The sequence below is a fragment of the Patella vulgata genome, chromosome 8 (assembly GCF_932274485.2).
Source record: "Patella vulgata chromosome 8, xgPatVulg1.2, whole genome shotgun sequence".
Classification (NCBI taxonomy): domain Eukaryota; kingdom Metazoa; phylum Mollusca; class Gastropoda; family Patellidae; genus Patella; species Patella vulgata.
Window position 1 is genome coordinate 53,569,353 of NC_065886.2, and position 22,676 is coordinate 53,592,028.

General features: G+C 36.2%; 2 protein-coding genes across 4 annotated transcripts in view; both read left to right on the plus strand.

The window, feature by feature from the left end:
- Positions 1-3,711: 3,711 nt before the first annotated feature.
- The window catches only part of LOC126831148 (sterol-4-alpha-carboxylate 3-dehydrogenase, decarboxylating), a 31,153-nt gene continuing 12,188 nt past the window's right edge, over positions 3,712-22,676 (plus strand). Inside the window, exons 1-4 of one of the 3 annotated variants that reach the window (XM_050561825.2) lie at positions 3,712-3,783; positions 5,454-5,615; positions 6,087-6,233; positions 7,547-7,675. In XM_050561825.2, coding sequence (XP_050417782.2) covers positions 3,760-3,783; positions 5,454-5,615; positions 6,087-6,233; positions 7,547-7,675 — 462 coding nt within the window. In that variant the 5' untranslated portion in view covers positions 3,712-3,759. The other 2 variants (XM_050561824.2, XM_050561823.2) reach the window with 2 other exon arrangements.
- Positions 19,894-22,092, plus strand: LOC126831147 (leucine-rich repeat-containing protein 4B-like). The gene has a single exon (XM_050561822.2). The coding sequence runs from the start codon at positions 20,177-20,179 to the stop codon at positions 21,485-21,487; it is 1,311 nt and encodes a 436-aa protein (XP_050417779.2). The 5' UTR covers positions 19,894-20,176; the 3' UTR covers positions 21,488-22,092.

The following is a 22,676-nucleotide window of genomic DNA, read 5'->3' on the forward strand; positions in this document are numbered from 1 at the left end:
CTATGGCAGTGATTATCGGAAATCGTTGAAAATCAATAGGATTCTTCGTCTCATGACCTTAAACACTGTGTATAAATTCAAGCCAATCGGATATTAACTTTAGCCTCTATAGAGCGTCCACATAGCCAAATTAAATAGTAAGTAGTAAGAAGCATATAAAGATGAAAAACCTGAAAAACATGTGCAAACACAAACTCGTGAGGTCAATCGATGCAAGTTTGCTTAAACTGAACACGCACACGTGACTTGAACTGGAAAAACAAATTAAAATTGTTATTTTCATCTTTGTTAGAAAATGCCTATGCTGGTCAGTCTGTGGCCACTGTTGCAAGAGCCTTTAATTGTTCACGCCAGACAATAATTAATCTTAGAATGAGAGTGCTTCAAACTGGAACTATTGCCGACTGCCCAAGGGCGGGAGCGCCACGTGTGACGTCACTCCAGGAAGATCAAGCAATACGATTACGTCATCTTAGAAACAGATTTGTCACTGCAACCTCCACAAGTAGAGAGATGTTTGGTGGAAGAGTAAATGCACGAACTGTTCGAAATCGCTTGCAGGCTGCTGGTCTTCGAGCTCGGAGGCCCTATAATGGACCAATATTGACACCCCTTCATCGTCGTAATCGACTTGTGTGGGCCACAAGACACATAAGATTTACTCAAAGACAGTGGCATTCGGTTGTCTTTAGTGACGAATCGCGATTCACTTTGAGATTTGCAGATGGCAGTGCCCGAGTGTACCGCAGACGAGGTGAACGTTACGCTCAAGTATGCGTCAGAGAAGTTGACCGATTTGGTGGCGGCAGCGTCATGGTTTGGGGTTCTTTTTGTGCACATGGACGTTCTCCTCTTGTTGTTGTCCAAGGGAACTTAAATGCTGTCCAGTACAGGGATCAGATTTTGCAACCTGTTCTTCTTCCGTTTATGCAGAGACATGGGCCTGGACTAACGTTTCAACAAGACAATGCTCGACCCCATACAGCAATTGCTACCCAGAATTTTTTAAGAAATGCCGGTGTCCAAGTCCTGGATTGGCCGTCGCTTAGCCCCGACCTTAATCCTATTGAACACATCTGGGACAAACTGGGTCGACGTGTTCGTCAGTAAGTGAATCCACCACGTGACGTTGCAAGACCTCCAACATGCTCTTGCTGAGCAGTGGCGACGTCTTCCTCGGGTAGTGTTTACTAATGTTCTGAGTTCCTACAGAAGACGTTGTGTGGCAGTACGAGACGCTAGAGGAGGCCACAACCGTTACTAAACACTTTATTCCGATTGTTCTCCAAGTCTGTGAATTTCATTTTGGGGGGTACTGTGACATCACGAACGTTATCAATGTCAAGGACTTTCGGCGAGACGTATTCTTGCTTTCTGTTGATGTCAAAGTCGTCTGTGCACAACATAACACTAAAATAGTTGCCTTAAACCAAATATTAAAAATCTAGTCCCAAAAATCCCGAGTGTCAAGTTTTTAATTTGGCTGAGTATACAATAAAATTGTGGATGTCAGACTGACGGGGCGACGACAATATACGACCACATTTCAATGTGGGCGTGTACAAACTCCGTCCGTAATAAACGAATGGAATACTTTACCTGAATATATAAAAGCATCTCCTACTATAAAATTAACCAACGATGATATTTTATTACCTAAATATTTTTCATCTTAAATAATCCCCACTAAGCTACGTCACAATAAAAGCAACTTAACTACCATAAATTCGCCAGGCACTTAACGGACAACCCGACCTGTTCTTGTGGTCACGGAACACTATTTGTTACACTGTTCAAATTTTACTAATGTTAGATTTCAAATAACAAATGAATTACCAAATATATTTTTTTATTACCTTACAAACTCTAATCAACGGTGATAGTAATAATACATTGCAAATAAACACGCACATTTTTAATACAGTCCATAAATTTATACATTTATCTAAAAGACTCGAATAACCTTTGTAAAAAAACGAGTTGAATTAATTTCTTTCTCTGTTCCTATGCATCTGGTGTCTTCAAAATATTATATGAAGCAAGCATATACTGATATGGCAATGGGTTAGAAGTGACACAAACTATTATATTTACCTACATGCACGATTAATAGTAAATATAAAATATCATACTGCTAAACCTATTTTGCATATGAAGTGTACATATTTTGTAGTATATTTAATAAAAAGGAGACGAATTAATATAATCCTTTGGCTTGTTTTTGAAGAATCCTTACTTTTTGACAATGTATGTAACATGAATCTTATTTGAATAAATATTGTTTAAATCAAACAGGCTTATTAAATTGTATATCCATGGACCCTATATAGAAAGAATGACCATAGTAAATCATGCAATATTTAAAAAAAAAAATGATTTACTTTCACTTTAGATATAAACCAGAAATGAAATGAAATGGGGTTTAACGTCCTACTGTTCTGCTCCTATACTGGGCTAATGAAGACGGGCATACGCCATACAGTGTGCTATGAGGGAAATTTTGACCGGGAAGCGGCACTATCGCCTACTCTTATATCGAATTCCAACTGCTAGGGGATCTTTTACGTGTATTCCAATATATACACGGGACCTCGGTTTTTCGTCTCATCCGAAGGTCTAGAGGGCTGTCCTTGTCAGGCCCCCCGTTCTGCATCACTGACAAGGGGGAACCACGCCGGAAAATCTGGATGAACTTTCTTGGCCAATGAAGGGATCGAACACCCGACCTCCAGGCTAGCGAGCCAGCGTCTTACCCACTTAGCCACGTGATCCCCCAGATATAAAACAAGATTTCTTGGATACCATGATTAATGAGTTATTGTGTGACTTTAATTTAGTAACTATTGTATTGTTAATGTTATATACATATAATGATGTGAAAAGGTTGACCAAAAGTCCATTTTCGTAAATGAATAAAAATCAATATTAAAGCAGCTAAATCGCTAATATTCGAGACCTATAAATTGGCACAAATGGTTTGCAACGCATATAATAATATAATATGAATGTGTATAAACTGATTTACATTCAATGGTTTCAATTTTTACTGTAATTTCTAATCAGTTATGTTCAGCGAAATACGCCAGAAGTCTCAATCGAATGGGAATCTCTAGTGTCCAGTTTTGCCAATCTACACCGATAGTATTTTATTGTGCATGCTCTCCAGATAAGAATATGAGGTCACCGTTTGACATGACTTGTGGAATATGTCTAGCCTCGTTTTTCAAGTCCCTTGTTACAAATGCCGCTGAAGCGCATTATGGTACACGATTCGTGTATCAATGGTAAAATGTTTATTTTGTCTTAAATATTGGATATCAGAAGCCCATCTTTTCCCGGTAAGATCACAACATCAATGTTGATTTAAATTGACAAAAAAATTCTTGTTTTCAATATCGAAGACTTCTGATGATATTGAGTTAGAGACCTGGCTACTTTAACTTCTAAAAAGCCCCTGTTTTCGATTCTATTTTGCAAACACGTTTTCCAAATAAAAAGAAATATTGTTTCAGTAGACAATCTCGACAACCTTAGCTCAGATTTTTAAAACAATGACACAAAGTTCGCTATTAATGTATTATGACCAGTAAATCATGTGTGTCGACATATATCTATATAAAAACTTTGGGAAACAAATAAAAAGCAACCCACAAATTCAGAGGTGTATCCTAATCCATAACCTTTCCGTTGTTCTGGCAAAGACTGATTACTCGCACCTGATCACTTTTACGAGCGCTGATTGGATAACCCAATCAGCTGATGGTCAAAATGGCGAAGTCCGGTGTAAGAGAATGTTATAATGTATATCCAATTATAGTGATGAAACTAGTTGTGTACATCTGTATTTTTTTCAGTATTCATGAAATATAAGTGAAAATATTTTCTTTTTCACGGCTGTCAAAATTAATCATTGATCAATAATGTGTTATTTTAATGAGACTGTTCTCATGCTCATGATACCATCATTGTTATTTGTTTCCGCTTTTTTATTTTGTAGCAGACGACGCATTGCAACTGCGAGTAATTTGAATTAAGACAAGCCAAATTAACATATCTCATTGTTCACAGTTAATTAATTATACGAGATTAGTGAGTCATAATGACATTCTGGATCATAACCATTATAATGACACTGATATCAAATATTTAATTAAAATTGTCTGGCTGCTTGCCGTGGGAGTCACGGTGGCTCAGTGGAAAGACGCTGGCTCACTAGCCTGGAGATCGCGTGTTCAAACCATGCATTGGCCAAGAAAGTTAATCGGGATTTTCTAACGTAGTTTCCCTTTGTCAGTGGTGCAGGATGGAGGACCTGTGTTGGTGTGCACGTAAAAGATCCCTTGGCAGTTGGAATTCGATATAGTTTTGGCAAAATTTCCCTCATAGCACACTGTATGGGGTATGCCCGTCTTCATTAGCCCAGTCGGAGCAGAACAGTAGGACGTTAAACCCTATTTCATTTCATTTCTGCTTGTTAGTAAGTAAGTCTATAGACTATAGACATTGGCAATAATAGATACAGGATGCAGCCCCTGAGTCTGTAGTGAAGTGAAACCTCTATGATTTTGGTTGATCGATACATTTGTATTTTTGTTTTTGAAAGAAGTCGCTTAGGAAAGCTGTTTGTTTGCATAAAGAATTTTTTTTCGGCTTGAACTGTTGACCACAAACCAGTTAAAGTTCAGACCAGACAACAACATCACAAAACAAAATTGATTAATTTAATTTTAAATTGACACTTATATTTTTTTCTTTAATTGACACAGATCAAATAGTAAGTGCAGGATAACAGCACCACAAACAAACAAAACTCATTTAAAACAAACCTACTGACAAGACAAACCCACTGACAAGACACACAAACATACTGACAAAACACACAAGCCTACTGACAAGACACATAAACCCACTGACAAGACACACAAGCATACTGACAAGGCACATAAACCTACTGACAAGACACACAAACATACTGACAAAATACACAAGCCTACTGAAAAGAAGCACAAACCTACTGGCAAGACACACAAACCTACTGACAAGTCAGTACAAACCTACTGACAAGGACAAGGCACACAAACCTACTGACAAGACACACCTACTGACAAGACACACCTACTGACAAGACACATAAACATACTGACAAGACACACAAGCCTACTGACAAGAAACACAAACCTACTGACAAGGCACACAAACATACTGACAAGACAGTACAAACCTACTGACAAGGACAAGACACACAAACCTACTGACAAGACACACATACCTACTGACAAGACACATACACCTACTGACAAGACAAGACACACAAGCCTACTGACAAGACACACAAGCCTACTGACAAGTCACACAAACCTACTGACAAGATACACAAATGTACTGACAAAACAAAGATGTTGAATAATTGTATCGTTTAGAGTATTTAGTTAGATCGTTGTTGTTTATTTCAGAAACAAGAAACATGTCTTGTTATTGGTGGTGGTGGATTTTTGGGACGTCATTTGTCAGAGAAATTGATAGCCAGGGGATATAAAGTTCAGGTTTTTGATGTCAGAAAGACGTTTGAAGATGACAACATTAACATTTTTGTTGGAGACCTTTGTAAAAAAGAGGTTAGATTTCTTGAAATGTCATTTAAGAAATCGAGAAAACCCCAATTAAGGTGATGTAAATTGGGGACCCTTCCGGATTAAATCCTATGAAATTGTATAGCCATTCGTTACAAAAGTTCTTAAGTGTGAATCCATTTCGATATAATATGGTTAAAATATTATCCAATGTGACAAATCATTTATGTCTCAGTCGGGATCAGTCATGAAAAGCCCAATTATTTGTATCGTAACATTTCCACATGCATATCAGCCTTCTAAATGATTTGATTGGCCTTTTTGGAGGGTGCACGGCATGGACTATTTCCGAATAGGGTAATAAATGCCATTTCTCCTGGGAGGGCTTACTAAATCGAACAATGGTGGGATCATAACTTGTAAAATAATGAACTCTGCAAGTCCTGAAATAACCTTTCATTTTATTTTTAATGATGATCAAAGCTACATGTTAAACTCTAAATGATCAATTTTCAGGATTTATTACCAGCTTTAGAAGGTGTTGATATTGTGTTCCATTGTGCCACCCCATCACCACTAAGTAATAACAAAGCTCTTTTCTACAAGGTGAACTTTGAAGGCACCAAAACAATTGTTGCAGCATGTAAAGAAGTTGGAATAAAGGTATGCATGTATTAAACTAGTTGCCCCGAGATAGTGTTGGATCAAAATACTGATATCATCTGACAAATTAGGTCTCCTTATTAGGTCTACTAATAATAAGAATTTGTTTGTTTCCTGTATCTCACACCAAGGCAAACAGATTTTTTTATGAAAGCATGATGGGGGGGTTGGGTGGCTGAATAGTTAGTGCGTGCAAGCTGTATCATAAGGGCTATGATTGAGTCAACTGGCGTGGTTTCGATTCCCCGGTTGAACGTGACAAGAAGTAGGGTCGCTGTCCAATCTCATGGGTTTTCTCTGGGTCCTCCGGTTTTCTCTCACTGCTAAAAACCCCTACGTGCATGCGAATTACTGAAAATAAAATTGAACCATATGTTATTCCCAAAATGACCTACTGTAGTTTGTGTCGAGTGGATGTTAAACCCCATTTCTCTCTCTCTCTCACTCTCGAAAAGCATTACCTCAGTAACAATAATCAAGATAACTCTAAGCAAAACTCTGCGTTGTGAATAGCTTGCTAACTTGACAATAACTATCTAAATATTATTCTTGGTTAGTACAATCACATCAATAGTTACTGATATTAGTTATCTCCCTTTACTCAGAAATTCATGAAACGAAATGAAATGGGGTTTAACGTCCTACTGTTCTGTTCCTATACTGGGCTAATGAAGACAGGCATACGCCATACAGTGTGATATGAGGGAAATTTTGCCCTGGTAGCGGCACTATCGTCTACTCTTATATCGAATTCCAACGCCAAGGGATCTTTTACGTGCATTCTAATATATACACTGGACCTCAGTTTTTCGTCTCATCCGAAGGACTAGACAGCTGTCCCTTCTCAGGCCCTCCGTTCTGCACCACTGACAAGGGGAAACCATGTCGGAAAATCCAGATGAACTTTCTCGGCCAATGCAGGGATCGAACACCCGACCTCCAGGCTAGCGTGCCAGCGTCTTAACCACCCAGCCACCGTGGCTCCCAATTCATGATATTGGATGATATTGAGACCATCGAAAGTATAAAAAAACGAAGAGAAATAATAGATCTGTATTTTAATCAGATTGCAGTTTTATATACAATTATTCGTTTGTCCTTTGAGCAGATTTAGTTTTAGTTTTAATAGAAAGGCTTTGACTATGTATTTATATTCTTTGTTTTTAAAATGATATAATATTTGGTGGTTTCAGAGGTTTGTGTTAACTAGTAGTGCTAGTGTTGTTTGTAGTTTTAATAGAAAGGCTTTACCTATGTATTTTTATTCTTATATTTCTTTGTTTCTACGATGATATAATATTTGGTGGTTTCAGAGGTTTGTGTTAACTAGCAGTGCTAGCGTTGTTTATGAAGGTAAAGATATATTAAATGGTAAAGAAGATCTTCCGTACGCTAAACAACCAATAGATTATTACACGGAGACGAAAATACTACAAGAAAAGGTTAGTCTACAAATCATAGTTGGTGGGGGGTGATTTTTAGCCTTCTCTGTTAAGCGAATAATGTAAATAAAATTAAACCATGTTAGTCCCGAAATGACCTAGTTTGTGTCGAGTGGACGTTAAACCCCATTTCTCTCTCTCTCTCTCTCCTTTTAATCCACATATATGTTAAAAAATAAGTTACAGAAAAGCAATACTAATTAACAAATATTCCTTACTTATTGAAGACAAATGCCCCTTTTCCATTACATCTCTAAAGGTTTCAGGGACATAGCCCAAACAAAGTTACATCTCGATCCACATCCTGGCATCTTACACATAAATTGCAAACTGAGCATAATTGCACTCTTTTTGTAATAGTCACTGCCATAAAGAAAAATCTTTGATCCACATTAGAACATTTAATAATATTTCACAAAATATTGTTATTTTTATTTTCAATGAATGAACAAGGTGAATATATTGAAAATGCCATACAACAGATTTATTCATGGATTATTATTTAGAGAAGATATTATATTTTATTATTTAAGTAAATATACGTGAAGTTAGTACCTGTATCTGTACACACTTGAATTGCTTATAGAGACCCTAGTCTTAATTAAATGTTAAATAATAAAATTGAGTATATTAACGATACATTAGTTAAGAGTTTAATAAAGAGTTGGTTAATCTTGCTATAATAATTCAAAAATAGATGATAAAAAAAGAAAATATTGAAAATTTTACTCAAATCACTTTATTCTTAACGGAGTTGTCACTTTTGGAAGTTTGGACTAGAAATATGCATCAACTGTTCCCGCACCGTCTATGAGAATTGCCGATCATTTGATTGACAGACGATAACTCCACCCACATATTCTCGATTATCAAGTAACATTCTCAGTGGCTATGATACCCTTGGTTGACAGGCCTTTCATCGACAGACTCCGGTAGTGACGTCAGTGACTAACGGTAAACTTTAGCTTGATCGGCCATTTATTGATTTAATTTTAAATGGACGACTGTTTAAATCCAAGCTGTATCCAAGCCACCCGAGGGTCTACAGGGTTGATTTTGAACTTGTCACGTAAATAAAGGTCTAAGGTCTAATTGTATCTTTAATAATGGATAATCAAATATTGATCCGAAACTGGCGATTAGCGGATTTAAAACTACGAGTTATGGTTGCTAGTGTTGGAATAAGCTACAACCGACGACAGCACTAGGATTTTAATTTTTATTCAAAAATTTTATTACATCAAAGCACCATTCCAGATACTGAACAACTTCAGATAGTCCAGAAATTAATTTGGCCTGTATACTTATGGAATAGCTACAGGACCTTCAGGAGTAGCAACTTATCAGAAAAAATGTAATTTACAGATCTATGGTCACCGTCATAGAAATGATTTACAGATAAATTGTGACACCCAACCTCGCCTGGCCACCCCATCCCAGTGACATGCTCTTCAATCTGATTAAAACACACATCCTATTTCGTTTTACATTTTATAGTTTTACTTGTCTTTACTACACTAGGATCTAGAAGAGTTGTTATATAACCTGAGTTCTAGTTGATAAGAGGATTTAGTCAATGGAACGGCCTGTTACGGCGACTTCTTGGCATGCTCTGCACGGTATTGTGGGTATACACCGAGAATGTCTGATGTCATAGGGTCAAAAGCCGCTCGTATGACCCCCTGATGTGACCTCCCAGTACAACTGGTCAGATCTTCATGTAGTAGAGGCCATCGAAAGTATAAAAAAGCCAAACGAAATATACATGTAGATCTGTATTTTAATGGGATTCATGATACTTGGAACAATTTCTTGAGGTTCTAAAATTAATAGATTCGCTAAAACATTTGATTTTCCACTGGGAATTTGATCGAGAACCGCGTGCCGTATCATGGTTACAAGAAGTCAAAACATAAACAGATAAATCCGCTGTTGATAACTTCGGCAAATGACTCCACGATTACAGCGAGGCGGTAACAAACATTTCCATAATTTACGACCCGAGGAACAACCCCTTTTAATTTAGAAATAAATGGGGGCGTATGAAAACTGCCAACCCACTGTTCAGATATCGTAAAGACGTCGTCAAATCGGTAACAAACATTTCCATAATTTACGACCCGAAGAACAATCCCTTTTGATTTAGAAATAAATGGGGGCGTATGAAAACTGCCAGCCCACTGTTCAGATATCATAAAGACGTTGTCTTAATATAATACTAAAGTATATCTCAATAAAACCGAAGTTGATATATTTTACATGTGCCCGAATATTTATTATCATAAAGTGACAAGGAGATTAAAGAAAATGGGTACAGGTTTTTGATTTAAACAAGGAATGTACTTAAGCTGACGTTAAATGGTTAAATTTATTTTATTTTAATCCCATTTCAACACTGGGGGATGTATACCTTGTTATAATACCCAGACTATGGCACACGAACATAGTTTTTAATGAGACGTAGTTAACAATACTATCTATATTTACTTAATAAATGACTTGTCAATTTTTACTTTATTGTCAATACATTTTCAATTATTCTAAGAGATAACAAACCAGAAAATCTAAACAGTCAGAAAGTCTAATGAAATAGATTTTAATTGGTTTTTTATAGTAAACTGTTATTTTTTCCTCTGAGCGTCACCAGATCATGTTAAGATAAAAGGCTCGTTATAATTCTTCGGTATCTATTATTATACAATTTACACATGCCTACGAAATGATAACTTGTTGAAGGCATGCGGTAGGGATTGGTCGTAATCGAAAGTAGTTCGAAACTTCATTAATGGGATTGGTGTCGAATTATTCATACCGCTTCAGTTTTTATACGTCCACATTTAATTGTGACGTACACTGTCAGGTGGTCCACCTGACTTGTTCTTGTAAGCACTGGGCAAGCCTCTGGCAGGATTTGATGTAGCTTGCGTAAGCAAAACATTCGGATGGCGGCCATAAGGTTGGGCCCGAATATTAGAAATGAACTCGAATTGCAGTTAGAATATCCAGGAATATACTCGTTCCGCATCGAGTGTGATTAAGGTTTTAGCAGGATTGTTCATTGGGGAATATGAAGGAATCCTATTGAAATTCAGTAAAGTTTGGAGCCATCTTTTCATTCACCTTTTAACCTTCGAATCTTGTGAATCCGATTCATGATAATTAAAGTTCCCGGATAATTAATAACTTGGTGGAATTGTTGTTTGGGGCATAAAGTCTAACACTGTCGAAATTCCAAATTTTCTGCTCAGAAATCGCAAAATTACTTTCCGAGTAGAAAAAATTTCTCTGTGCCTTTTCTTAATGCCTGGGAGGATTGTTGAGTATATTTACATTGTAAATTACGTTGTTCTTTCTTCAGTGATTACCTTTTGACTCGCATTCTGATTAAAATAAAGATCTATATTTCGTTTCCTTTTCTTATACTTTCGATGGCCTACACTACATGAAGATCTGACTGGTTATAGTGGAAGGTCGCGTCAGATGTCATACGAACAGCTTTTGACCTATGACGTCAGACATTTGATTAACCAATCAGCGTTGATGTTTCTAGTTGGTTACCCACAGTTCCGTGCACGTATCACGTCCAAAACTCGCCGTAACAGACTGTTTCATTGGCTAATCTCTCACATCACCCAGAACGTGGGTTATATAACAACTCTTCCAAATCCCAGTGCAGTGAAGACAAGTAAAACAAAATTTTGAACAATAAAAAAGTGAAACAAAATAGGATCATTGCATCACATACATTATGCAAGAGCTAAATCTGATTATTGCAAGTCTTTATTTAGGCTTCAGATGTCATAGAAATTATAAGTTAGATCTATATTTACACAACAAGAACAAAATCAACTCTGTAGACCCACGGATGGCTTGGATTCGGCTTGGATTTAAACAGGATTTCGTTGATTGATTAAATTTTTAAATGGCGTCGCAAGCGGAGATTAACTGTTACGTTGACGTCATACTCCCGGAAATAATTTTAGATCGAGGCTAAATGATAGATTGTATGAAGCGAGACCGCTGTTGAGCGAGCCTAGGCAGCATGTCAGTCAATTTGATTGAAAGTTCGATATGTATACGGCCTTGATATTATGTTTAGTTGTTGTTAAAATGAGTGTTTGGATGTCGGTATTATAGGCTACGCTCTTTTGTCACTTGCGTTTACAGAAAAATTATAGAAATTGATAAACATCGCAGCTAACATCACCCCAGTTGAATTGCAGCTCCATTGGATCACTGTTCGGGAGTTACACAGGCCTACCAGTTACAGTACAAGAGTACACGCAGGCTAACAAGAAGTCGGCTATAATTATGCCTCATTGATTTGGTCCATTCTTATCTATTATATATTAAAAGTCTTATTTTTAATTTGTAGTAAAAATAAATGTGAAACGAATTGAATTGCAACCTCGTCTCAAACCACAGCCACTGAAAACGTTACTTGATAATTGAGATTATGTAGGTGGAGTTAACGCCTGTAAATGAAACGATTGTATATTCTCGGAGACGGTGAAGAGAGAAATTGACTCCCATTCTAGTCAAAAATTACAATAGTGATAACTTTGTTCAGAATAAAGTAATTTGACTGAAATTTTCAATATATTCCTCTTTCATCATCTATTTTTGATGAACTGTTATAGCAAGAATGGCCAACTCTCTATTAAAATCTCCCATAATGTATCTTTAAGTCTACGAGAATGAAAAAAATAAACACTTTTTGTACTAAAATTATCCCAAGTCAAGTTGTCAACGGTGAATAATATGTTTGTCTTATATAATGGGCACTATACAAAACTTTAAACTTGTACCTACTTATATTCCTCTCACAAGCCACAGTAAGAGTTAAAATTAGCCTTAAAGATTGCGTTGGGAAATATAAATTTACCTAATTATATTCCTCTCACAAGCCACGGTAGATGAAAGTAAAAGTTAAAAAGTAAGCCTAAAAGATTTGGTTTGGAAATAAATTTACCTAATTGTCATGTGGTAAATGGATTATCGTGAAGGCTATTAAGTGGAGTGTTGTGTTGCCTATCACTCAACTTTAATATAGATATAATCCTCAAATCGATTATTTATTGTCTCTACTGGAGAAATAAATGAGATAAAAGAAATCTTCTTATCATTGTCTATATTATCATTTAACAATATGTATCGGGGATTTTTGAAAGATTATCAGTAAAATAAAATTTACGACCTTTCTTGTGAGACTTAGTTAACTGTTTACATTATGTTTGGGTTAACGATCAGTTTTCTGCCCTACTTCTGTTTTGCCCTGCCTTTTGATAAATAATTGTAAAAAACTGCGTTATTACGAAGTAGTAAACCAATGATATACATCTTTAGATTATTTGGGGTGATATACAAAACGAATATTGCACAATTTCGATAAAGATTATAATTATACGTAGGTGTCGGTTAAACATACATTATGCAAGAGCTAAATCTTTCTTTAGGCCTGAAATGTTATCTAAATTATTAATTAGACAATAATTAAATTTACTTTATCCGGACCATAAACAACTCTCTATGACATCGCCAGCCTGCGATATTTACTGGATTTGAATACAATTTGTGATGGATGATCGAGACTTTATTTTTTTTTATCGTACCGACTTTAGTGATGATGATCGAGGCTAGGCCTGAAATTTAAAAGCTGGCATCTCGGTTCAGAGTGGAGCGATTTAACTGAAATTTTCAGCATATTCTATTTACGTTACCTATTATTTAACAATTATAGCGAGAACTGTCAACTCTTTATCTAATCTCCCATAATGGCCCTTTATAATGGTTTGGTGAATTGTTTTTAGATATGTGTATGACATCAAATCCGCCTGGAAAATATTCATTTAGGCCTTGCATATACGGCACACCTTCTACTGACATCTAATGACCAAGCATGGTTTTTGATCTTATCGAATCATTCAAAATGCCTGTACGGACAGGCACGGGGGTATATTCAGTTAGTATTAACCAGGATATCCTGTTTTTAACTCTATTTCTTATGTCTACAAGGACCAGAAGATCCAACTCGATCAGTATTGAAGATAAGCTAACTATAAGCAACTCCTTAAATACCACTGATGTAGACGAAGAAACCTATAATTGGAAATTTGTGTAAACACATTTCAGAATCACCCAACATTTACCTTCGAGTGGGGTGGATTAAGTTTTTAAGGAATGCATTTGTTTAAAGGTTGGCCCCTTGACCCCACCATTATAATATCGGTAACACTTTAAGAAGTCGTAAGCAAAGTACTTATACTCACGCTTATCATTGTCCATGACGACATGCTTGGCAACATCACATCTGATTACACTTTTTAATATATATTATATTATGTTATCAGTTATTAAAAACTTTTAGGAGACGTCAATTATTTTAAAAGTTATATTTTTTTACTGTGAAATTTATGGTAGAAATACCGCGGGTTCTAACTAAGTTGGAACTATAAAAGGCTAAGATTAATTTAAAAAGATAAATGTAAAGCGAAACTAATCATTACAATCCGTTTACGTTAATGTTTCGGATACAACTTTTCCATCTATATTAAATGTTAACGTAGCCATGAAATAGCCCCCCCCCCCCACATCGCCCTACTCTTCAGAATGTTCTATAGAAAACTACACGGGTAATCTATGACGACTTTTTATTAAGGGTATACTTGGACTGACAGTCAGCTAATTCCATTGTTAAACAGATAACGGAGCCCAACACCTCCGTTAAACATAACGGCAAGTTAACTCCATGTTAAAGTTTACGGGGCTTCCAACAACAGACTTTCTCCCCGTTAAAGTTAAAGGGACAATAACACTCTTGCTGGCTTGAAAGCTCCAGAAAATAAATAATATCTCTATCTAAGTACTGGATGTTTAAGTGTCCTACGTACCTGTTGTGTAAACTATCCATTACATCCTATTTTACTTGTCCAGAGGGTTCGAAAATATTTTTAAATCTAAGTTTCATTTGAAAAGGTTTACGTTAGACGTTTCAAACCATTATGTTGAATTTTTCAAAATTTTTAAATAAGGTGTGTTAAGATGAAATTTGTTTCATCAATTAATTGAAATATTCTAAAATAGTACAATTTGTTGACCAGAATAAAAATTGGGACATATTATTCAGTTACAACAAGAGTGGTATTGAGCCTTTAATGACCCGTTAACTCCATGTTAACTAGTCGTTAAAAGTTAATGGAGCTTTGAACAACAGGTCCCTTATTCACGAAAACTTAAACTAAGATACAATCGAAATTTTAAGAAATACTGCAATTCGATTGCATGGCTGACCAGTAAAATCAATTTGCATATATCCAATGAAGTTGCAATATTTCTTAAAATTTCGGTTTTAACTTAGTTTAAGTTTTCGTGAATAAGAGCCCGGGTCCCAGGCGTATGTCGATCTTCATTAGCTGTCTTCATTACCCGATTGGGGCAGAAAAAACAAGACCTTCAACCCCATATTACTTGATTTCATTTAATTAATTGACAGCACAGACGAGGAATGTCATTGAAATATTTGGAGGTGCATGATATGAGATGACAACAGTTTTCCCGCTTTCAGAATTCGTCTGTTCATTATTATAATGATAAAGTGCAAATGACTTAGCACTCATGGATGACAAAACGCTTTTATTTCTTCATTCGGAATCAAGGCTACATTATTTTAATAAATTAATAAACAATTTACGAATTCGTGATAACAAGCTCTTTATTAATTTGTCACTGCTTTTGGCATGCGAATCGACAACGAAGTTTCCGCCATATTGGTATTTGTCGCGCTCACGTACGCAGTGTTTTGAATCGACTTGTGTTCATTTTAGTTTGATTTCTCCACATACGGTATTTCTGCATTCGGAACCAATGCTACATTATTTTAAAAATAAACAACAATTTATATATGTAATATGAGAAAGTTTATTATTGATTAGAAGAACAAAAAAACATCTATCGCAACATCGTATGGTTTTGACTTTTAAACACGTAATCCGGTCTTGGTAAGGTTACTACCGTAAAAATAAGTTTGTTACGATACTATCGATTATCCATCGACATTTCAATGTCGATTATCGATAGTAAAAATCACTGTCGATAGCCAGCTATAGAAAGGATAACCTTGTTGATTTTCAACGATTTCCACCATAAAGGCTTCAATTATAGAAAGATCTGTATGCATATGTATGTGTTGTTTAGAGCATAACTGCTCGGCGACCTCAGCTTCTGGTGAGCATTTTCTATTGTTTCTCCAATTCATCTTGGCGAAAAGACATTTCTTTTTAGCGTGCTTTTAGTACTGCGCAGATCGTAATTGATCGTTTCCAGATCGATCTGCTGCTAAAAGAGCATAATACAGAAAATACCGTGATATTTTTTGAAAGAATCAGATTATCGAGGCACTGGTCTTATTATTTAATCAAGGTTATTCTCATCGAAGATATTTTCCCTACAATCTGATTAAAATACACATCTTTATTTCGTTTCGTTTTTATACTTTCGATGGCCTACACTACACGAAGATCTGACCGGTTGTACTTGAAGATCGCGCCATGGTGTAGCACCATGGGCCTTTCTGTCAGACGTGGAGAGCGGGCGTATATGTCGGAAAACCAGTCGCCACATCCTACATACGACCCATGCATCTTTTCTTACTACATATTTCTGTAGCCTTGTGATCGTCTAGAATTTGTCTCTGGCTGTCTTTACTTCTGCTTCACGTTGTGTATTTACTTCTTACAGTTTCTTAAGACGTTTGTCTTACCAGGAATAACAATGCAACAATTCGCTTCTACATTTTATATAGCATAACCGAATACATATGGATACAAGCATAATAGATAACAATACTAGCTAAAACCATATCTCAACCCTAGCCAGCCTCGCGGCTGTCTAGAAACTCAGATGGAACCGCTCTGGAATCTAATGGTAGTCTAACTTAAAAGTTTACCATAGATATCTTATATAGCACTCACGTTTACCATGCACAGGAAGCCTGTTCATGGCCCTGAACCTGTGCAATTAACGATATGATTGGTTACTTTATGCCAAATGATGCAATTAGAATAATTCCACTCACATGTTATCTGGTGGTAAATTATTGACACCTGTTTTGGCTAAATAGCTCTTTTTTATATAACAATATGTCAATTACAGACTGAGTTGATTTAGTACAATTCTACATATGTGGGAATCTACCAACTTGCCAAAGATATTAATTAATGAAATATACTGCCACCATTAATTTCAAGAGCAAAAATTCTAGCAATATTATTACAATGGTTTCATACGAGCGACTTTCGACCATATGACGTCAGAATTTGACAAACCGATCAGCGTTGACGTTTCTAGGGGTTTACCCCCCAGTTCCGTCCGTGCAGAGCAGGCCAAGAAGTCGCCGTAACAGACCGTTTCATTGGCTAATCCCTCACATCATCCAGAACGCGGGTATTATAAAAACTCTTCCAGATCCTAGTGTAGTGAACGAAATTGGATCTGTATTTGAATCAGATTGTTTTCCCTAGACCGATTGGTGTAGGAGCATCAAGCTCAGTGTTTTCCCTAGACCGATTGGTGTAGGAGCATCAAGCTCAGTGCTTCGAGGAGTAACCATACTTGAACTACAGTGCTGAAGAAAGGTCTTATCCCTGATTTATATTCATTTTTATCCCGCGCCGAACGAAGTTAGGGAGGGATATTGAAATGGGGTTCGTCCGTCCGTCCGTCCGATTTCGTTTCCGGAGCACATCTCATAAACCGTTCAAGATATCTTTCTGAAACTTCCATGGAAACAAAAATGACTTAGTTTTTGCTGTAAAATTTTTTGTGTTTCCATGGAAACAAATTTGACTTAGTTTTTGGTGTTTCCGGAGCATATCTCATAAACCGTTCAAGATATCTTTCTGAAACTTTGCACACACATCAACCTATTACAGTAGTTGTGCCTTTTGCTATTTAGGAATTTCTGAGATTTATATTTTTTGTGTTTTCATGGAAACAAATTTTACTTAGTTTTTGGTGTACAAATTCTGTGAATTGATATTCCATGTGTCGGAATATGAGATTTGTCTAAAGCTCCAGTTCCCTCCACTTGCAAAATATCTCTATTTTCTATGTAGTCATGTCTAATTTTTAAAACCAGAGCTTAATTTCATAAATTATCTCAAATCTTCTAGTAAATATCAATCAGTCATTAGTTTTCAGAAATAGAGAGCAATATCTACTAAACAGGGCCACAATATTAGGACCAGTGACACTGTTTGTGAAATCTGATACATTTTTATATTGATTACCAATAGCATAAACAAGTTACTTTTCCTTATTTCTTCCAAACAAGTGCAAGGGCGCGGGATGTTGATGACAAGTCATCTTGTTCATTTTCTAACCTGGTTGACAAAATTACGACATTGGAGAGAGAGAGAGAGAGAGAGAGAGAGAGAGAGAGAGTGTGTTAACGTCCACTCAACACAAACTAGGTCATTTCGGGACTAACACATGGTTTAATTTTATTTCAAAAATTCGCTTGCGCGTAGCAGTGGGAGAAAACCGGAGGACCCGGAGAAAACCCACGAGGTTGGACAGGCGACCCTACTCCTTGTCACGTACAACCGGGAATCGAAACCACACCAGTTGACAGACCTTATGATACAGCGCGCATGTGCTAACCATTCGGCCATCCAACCCCCTACGACATTGTACAAAACCTTTAAGGGAACATGTCCGCCTAACTAGTTGGAAGATACTTATTGTAGGCCGGATGGGGAGGTTCGGGAATTCCCGACGGTAAATTAGACCGAAGTTGAGTCCAAGTTGACCGCTTTAAATTTATATGAGTATTTTGGGGAATACTCACCCCAACCCTAACCCTTTTAAGAGGGGTAAAAGGTAAATTAAATTCAAGTTCACTCTTCTTAAAAGGGTTAGGGTTAGGGTTGGTATTCTCCCAAAATACTCATTTATGGGAATGGATTCGGCAATCATCGGAAATTCCTGAACCTCCGCACCCGACCTACCATTAGCAGCTCACAAATTTGTTAATTACCAAATACAGACCATTATAGATATACAGTCATTATTTGCTCTCCGGGTTTGTTTTTGTTTCAATGATTCACAAACGTGACGTATTGTATTATTGGGTATTAGTATTTATTTCATTTGGTGTGCAAGGATTAGATAGAGAGGGTTGATCCCACTGATAAAATACCTTACTACACGTGCAGTGTGTTCAGATTAGGGTTTCAGGTGTGGAGCCACCTTTTTTAATCGCAGTGTCATATCAATAGCCTGTAGTCAAAAGTTACAGTTTATTAATAAAAATATTATGGCATGTCTGGGTAAACAGGCAATGATTTATACTTAATTACCGGGAGTAGTTCGGTCGTGTTAGATACACAGTAATGTAAACGTAAACTTTGATATGATTTTGGGTTTGGGTTGGTTACGCCGACGGGCGGTGGTATATATGGCGGATTGTAAAAGTAGGATGAATTTATTAATAATAAGAAACGAATATAATAAATTTATTGGTAGCGAGATTAATAATAAGAAACAAATGTTATGAATTTATTAGAAGCAAGGAGAAGGGGGTGTTAGCTTGCTAAAAATCCTAATTTTAGAATAATATATATCTATCAAGCATTTTCTGGTTGAATCCATGGGGTGAATTATGAACGGAATCGCCAAGATTTATAAGATTTATACAAGCATGGTCCTGTACGTATTGAATTTATGTGACAAGGTACTTTTATTAACTGAAACCTGTTTCTCGTTTAGCCCCAGTTGCTCATCATCCCCTATCGCTCTTGTATCTGGTGGTGGTATTTGTAATTCATGTGACAAGGTACTCTTATTAACTGAAACATATTTTTCGTTTTGTCTGCTCATAATCCCCTATCACTTTTGTATCTTGTATTTGTGATTAATGAAAACTGATAGATTATCATAAAAGAGTCGGATGTAAATTTATGATTTCGTCCACATATATGTTAACACAAGGTACAATTTTATAGATACACAATTACTGAGTTTAATACTAAGCGACGTTTCGATGAGAATACTTTCATCTTTATCATATCCACGTCGGTAACGTCGCTTAGTATTAAAATCAGTAATTGTGTATCCATTAAATTATAGGCCCTGTGTTAATATGTTCAATTACTAAATGCCAATCAAAAAAGACACATATATATATCATGCCATTTATTTGTTCTACCACGCCTCCTGAAGGCACAGGGCCTTCTGATTGGACCAAAGACTCGAATAGGCCAATGTGACAGGTACTCGAAGGTACTTGTAACACCGACGAAAGCAGTTTTAATCCTTTGGTACTTAAGGTCCGTTTAAATACGGTGGGATTTCAAATTAAGCTGCGTTTATAACCAGACGGTACCCGAAAGAATTTTTGGCAATTCAAAGTGTTTCAGATTTTTCATTTTTTAAACAAAAACAGTTAAATTGATCCCGAAAAGTACCTATACATATATAAGTAGTATTGATCTTGTAAAAAAAATGTGGGCAATGAATTTCTTCAAATTTATTATGATTATTATGGTGCATGTATGTCTGGTTGTCGCAGATTACGACGACTATTGCTTAACTAAAAACGACCGTGTAATTTGTGACGATGATTCCATGACGGAAATTCCGAAAGGAATACCCAAATCCACCAAATCTTTAGTGATTCTAGGGAAACCAAGTGCCCAATTCAACATCCCAAGGCTAAGAAAATTGGATTTTAAAGGACTCGGTGATTTAGAGGAAATATTTATAACTTTCGCACAGGTAAAGACAGTTGATCAAGATACTTTTCTAGATTTGAAACAATTAAAAAGAGTTGATCTAACGTTTAACAAAATCTCCACCATTTATCAACAGTTGTTTCTCGGTCTTTATGATCTGGAAGATATTAATCTTAGTGGTAATGAATATTGCGAACTTCAGCCAGGTGCAGTAGCAAACCTACCTTCACTTCGGAACTTGTATCTAGCTGATATGAATTTAAGGACTTTGCATATCAGCTCCTTTAGGGGTCTTGATAGTTTACTTCATTTGGATATAGCGGGCAATGATTTAAGAAAACTAGAAAAGAGCCTCTTCGATCCATTAAAAAATTTGGTATCGTTGGACATAAGCAGTAATCGGATTAAGGGTTTGGATAAGGATTTGGAGACACCGTTGTCGAAACTACAATCTTTAAATATGGGGAACAACCCATGGCAGTGTAACTGTGGTATGAAATGGATTAAAAATTTGCCATCTAAATTTATCTATGACACAGTAGCCTACAGTGCTGACAGAGTTGTGGTTTGCAAAGGTCCTGATAATCTTATCTACAAAAATCTTGTGGATGTTCCCGATGATCAGCTAGCATGTACACCGGCTAGTATCAAGGACTGCAAGAAGCTGGCTGTAGAGGAAGGTCAACCAGGAGATATATCCTGTATAATAGACGGAGATCCTTTCCCAGATATTACTTGGAACCCACCTGGCGGTGCTTCTGCTATACACACAGATGATCTGGAAGATAATAAGAACTACAGTGTTTCCGACAATGGAACATTGACGATCAAATCAGTCAAGATGGACCAGAACGGTGTGTGGAAAATAGTTGTCCAAAATGTCTTGGGTGCAGATAGTACCAAGGTTAGCGTAAATGTTACACAAAAGGCAACGCCTACAGAAGAAGCAAAGTCGGGCAATGGTGTGTTAATTGGAGCATGTGCTGGTGGTGGAGTGGCTCTCCTTTGTCTGATTATCATCATAGCTGTCTGCTGTAAAAACAAGAAAAATAAAGTGGGGAAAGTGAGTGAAACTCCGTAAACCGAACCAGTCTTGTAGGTTCCAAATGACATGGGTTTTTTTTGCTTTGAAATGTTCGAAAATTTGAAGGTTGAGCTAATAGCATAAATTTCCAAATTGCGTACAAAATATTAAGAAAACGAGCAAGCGATCTTGTCTGATAACATTAAAGATCACAGAAGCAATTTCATATGGTTAATTTATATTTCTAGACGGTCGATTACGTTTGGAAAAGGAACTTAGATATGACTTAACTTTTATCTTAAATGGCAAGGCCATTATTTATGAAAACTTTAAATCTCTAAAAAAAACAACTTTTCCGTAAAACTGTACTTATGTATTTAATGTTACAGTCGATTCTAGTCAGTGTTGGAAACATTTATTCTATAATATTTCAAATTGCGAGAAACCTATGAATATTGGAGTTTATAGAAGAGTACTATTATGGTGATGGGGTAAATAGTTTCATTTTCAAACATCATTTCGTAACCCAGCTTTGTTATGTTTTTTTTCTTTCTTTTCTTTAAGAAATAGCGGACGATTTGCTTAACTCAATTAGTTATTTGCTTCTGATAAGACGCGGACAACAAACACATTAAATATCGAATAGCTCCAACTTAATATTATCCATGATATTCAACATTCAAAATGTGGAAGAAATTAACGTATTTCACCGAACATACATATTTTTATAATATAAACCAGTTTATATACATTCATTTTACATTTATATGTGATTTTAGACTCATTTTCGTTTATTTTTAAGTTCCAGACAATAGAGCTATACGCCCTTGGGTCCTTGATCTCGAAAACATTTAATACATTATTGTATGAAATACATTTTTTGATCGTCTTAAAAATTTATATCAGATTGTCCCTGCTGGATCGTTTATTGTGTTCTCGTCCAACGCTTGTTATATAATTGTGCGCTGTATTGTGTACCTGTTAATTGATTATTAACCACGAGCTTGTTATTTGAATTCTGTCTCATGTGCGTCATATGAAATGATATTGGATGATTTTAATTTACAATAAGTTTTGTTTAAAAACATGATAGAAATTCATTGATAACATAAGTTTGTTTTAATATTAATTATTTTATTTTACTTCTCATTCATAAGATATATCTTAGACATTACCTTGACAAAAACCCAAGGAATCTGACGTCATAGGGTCAAAAGCCGCGTGTATGACCTCTGACCCGACTTTC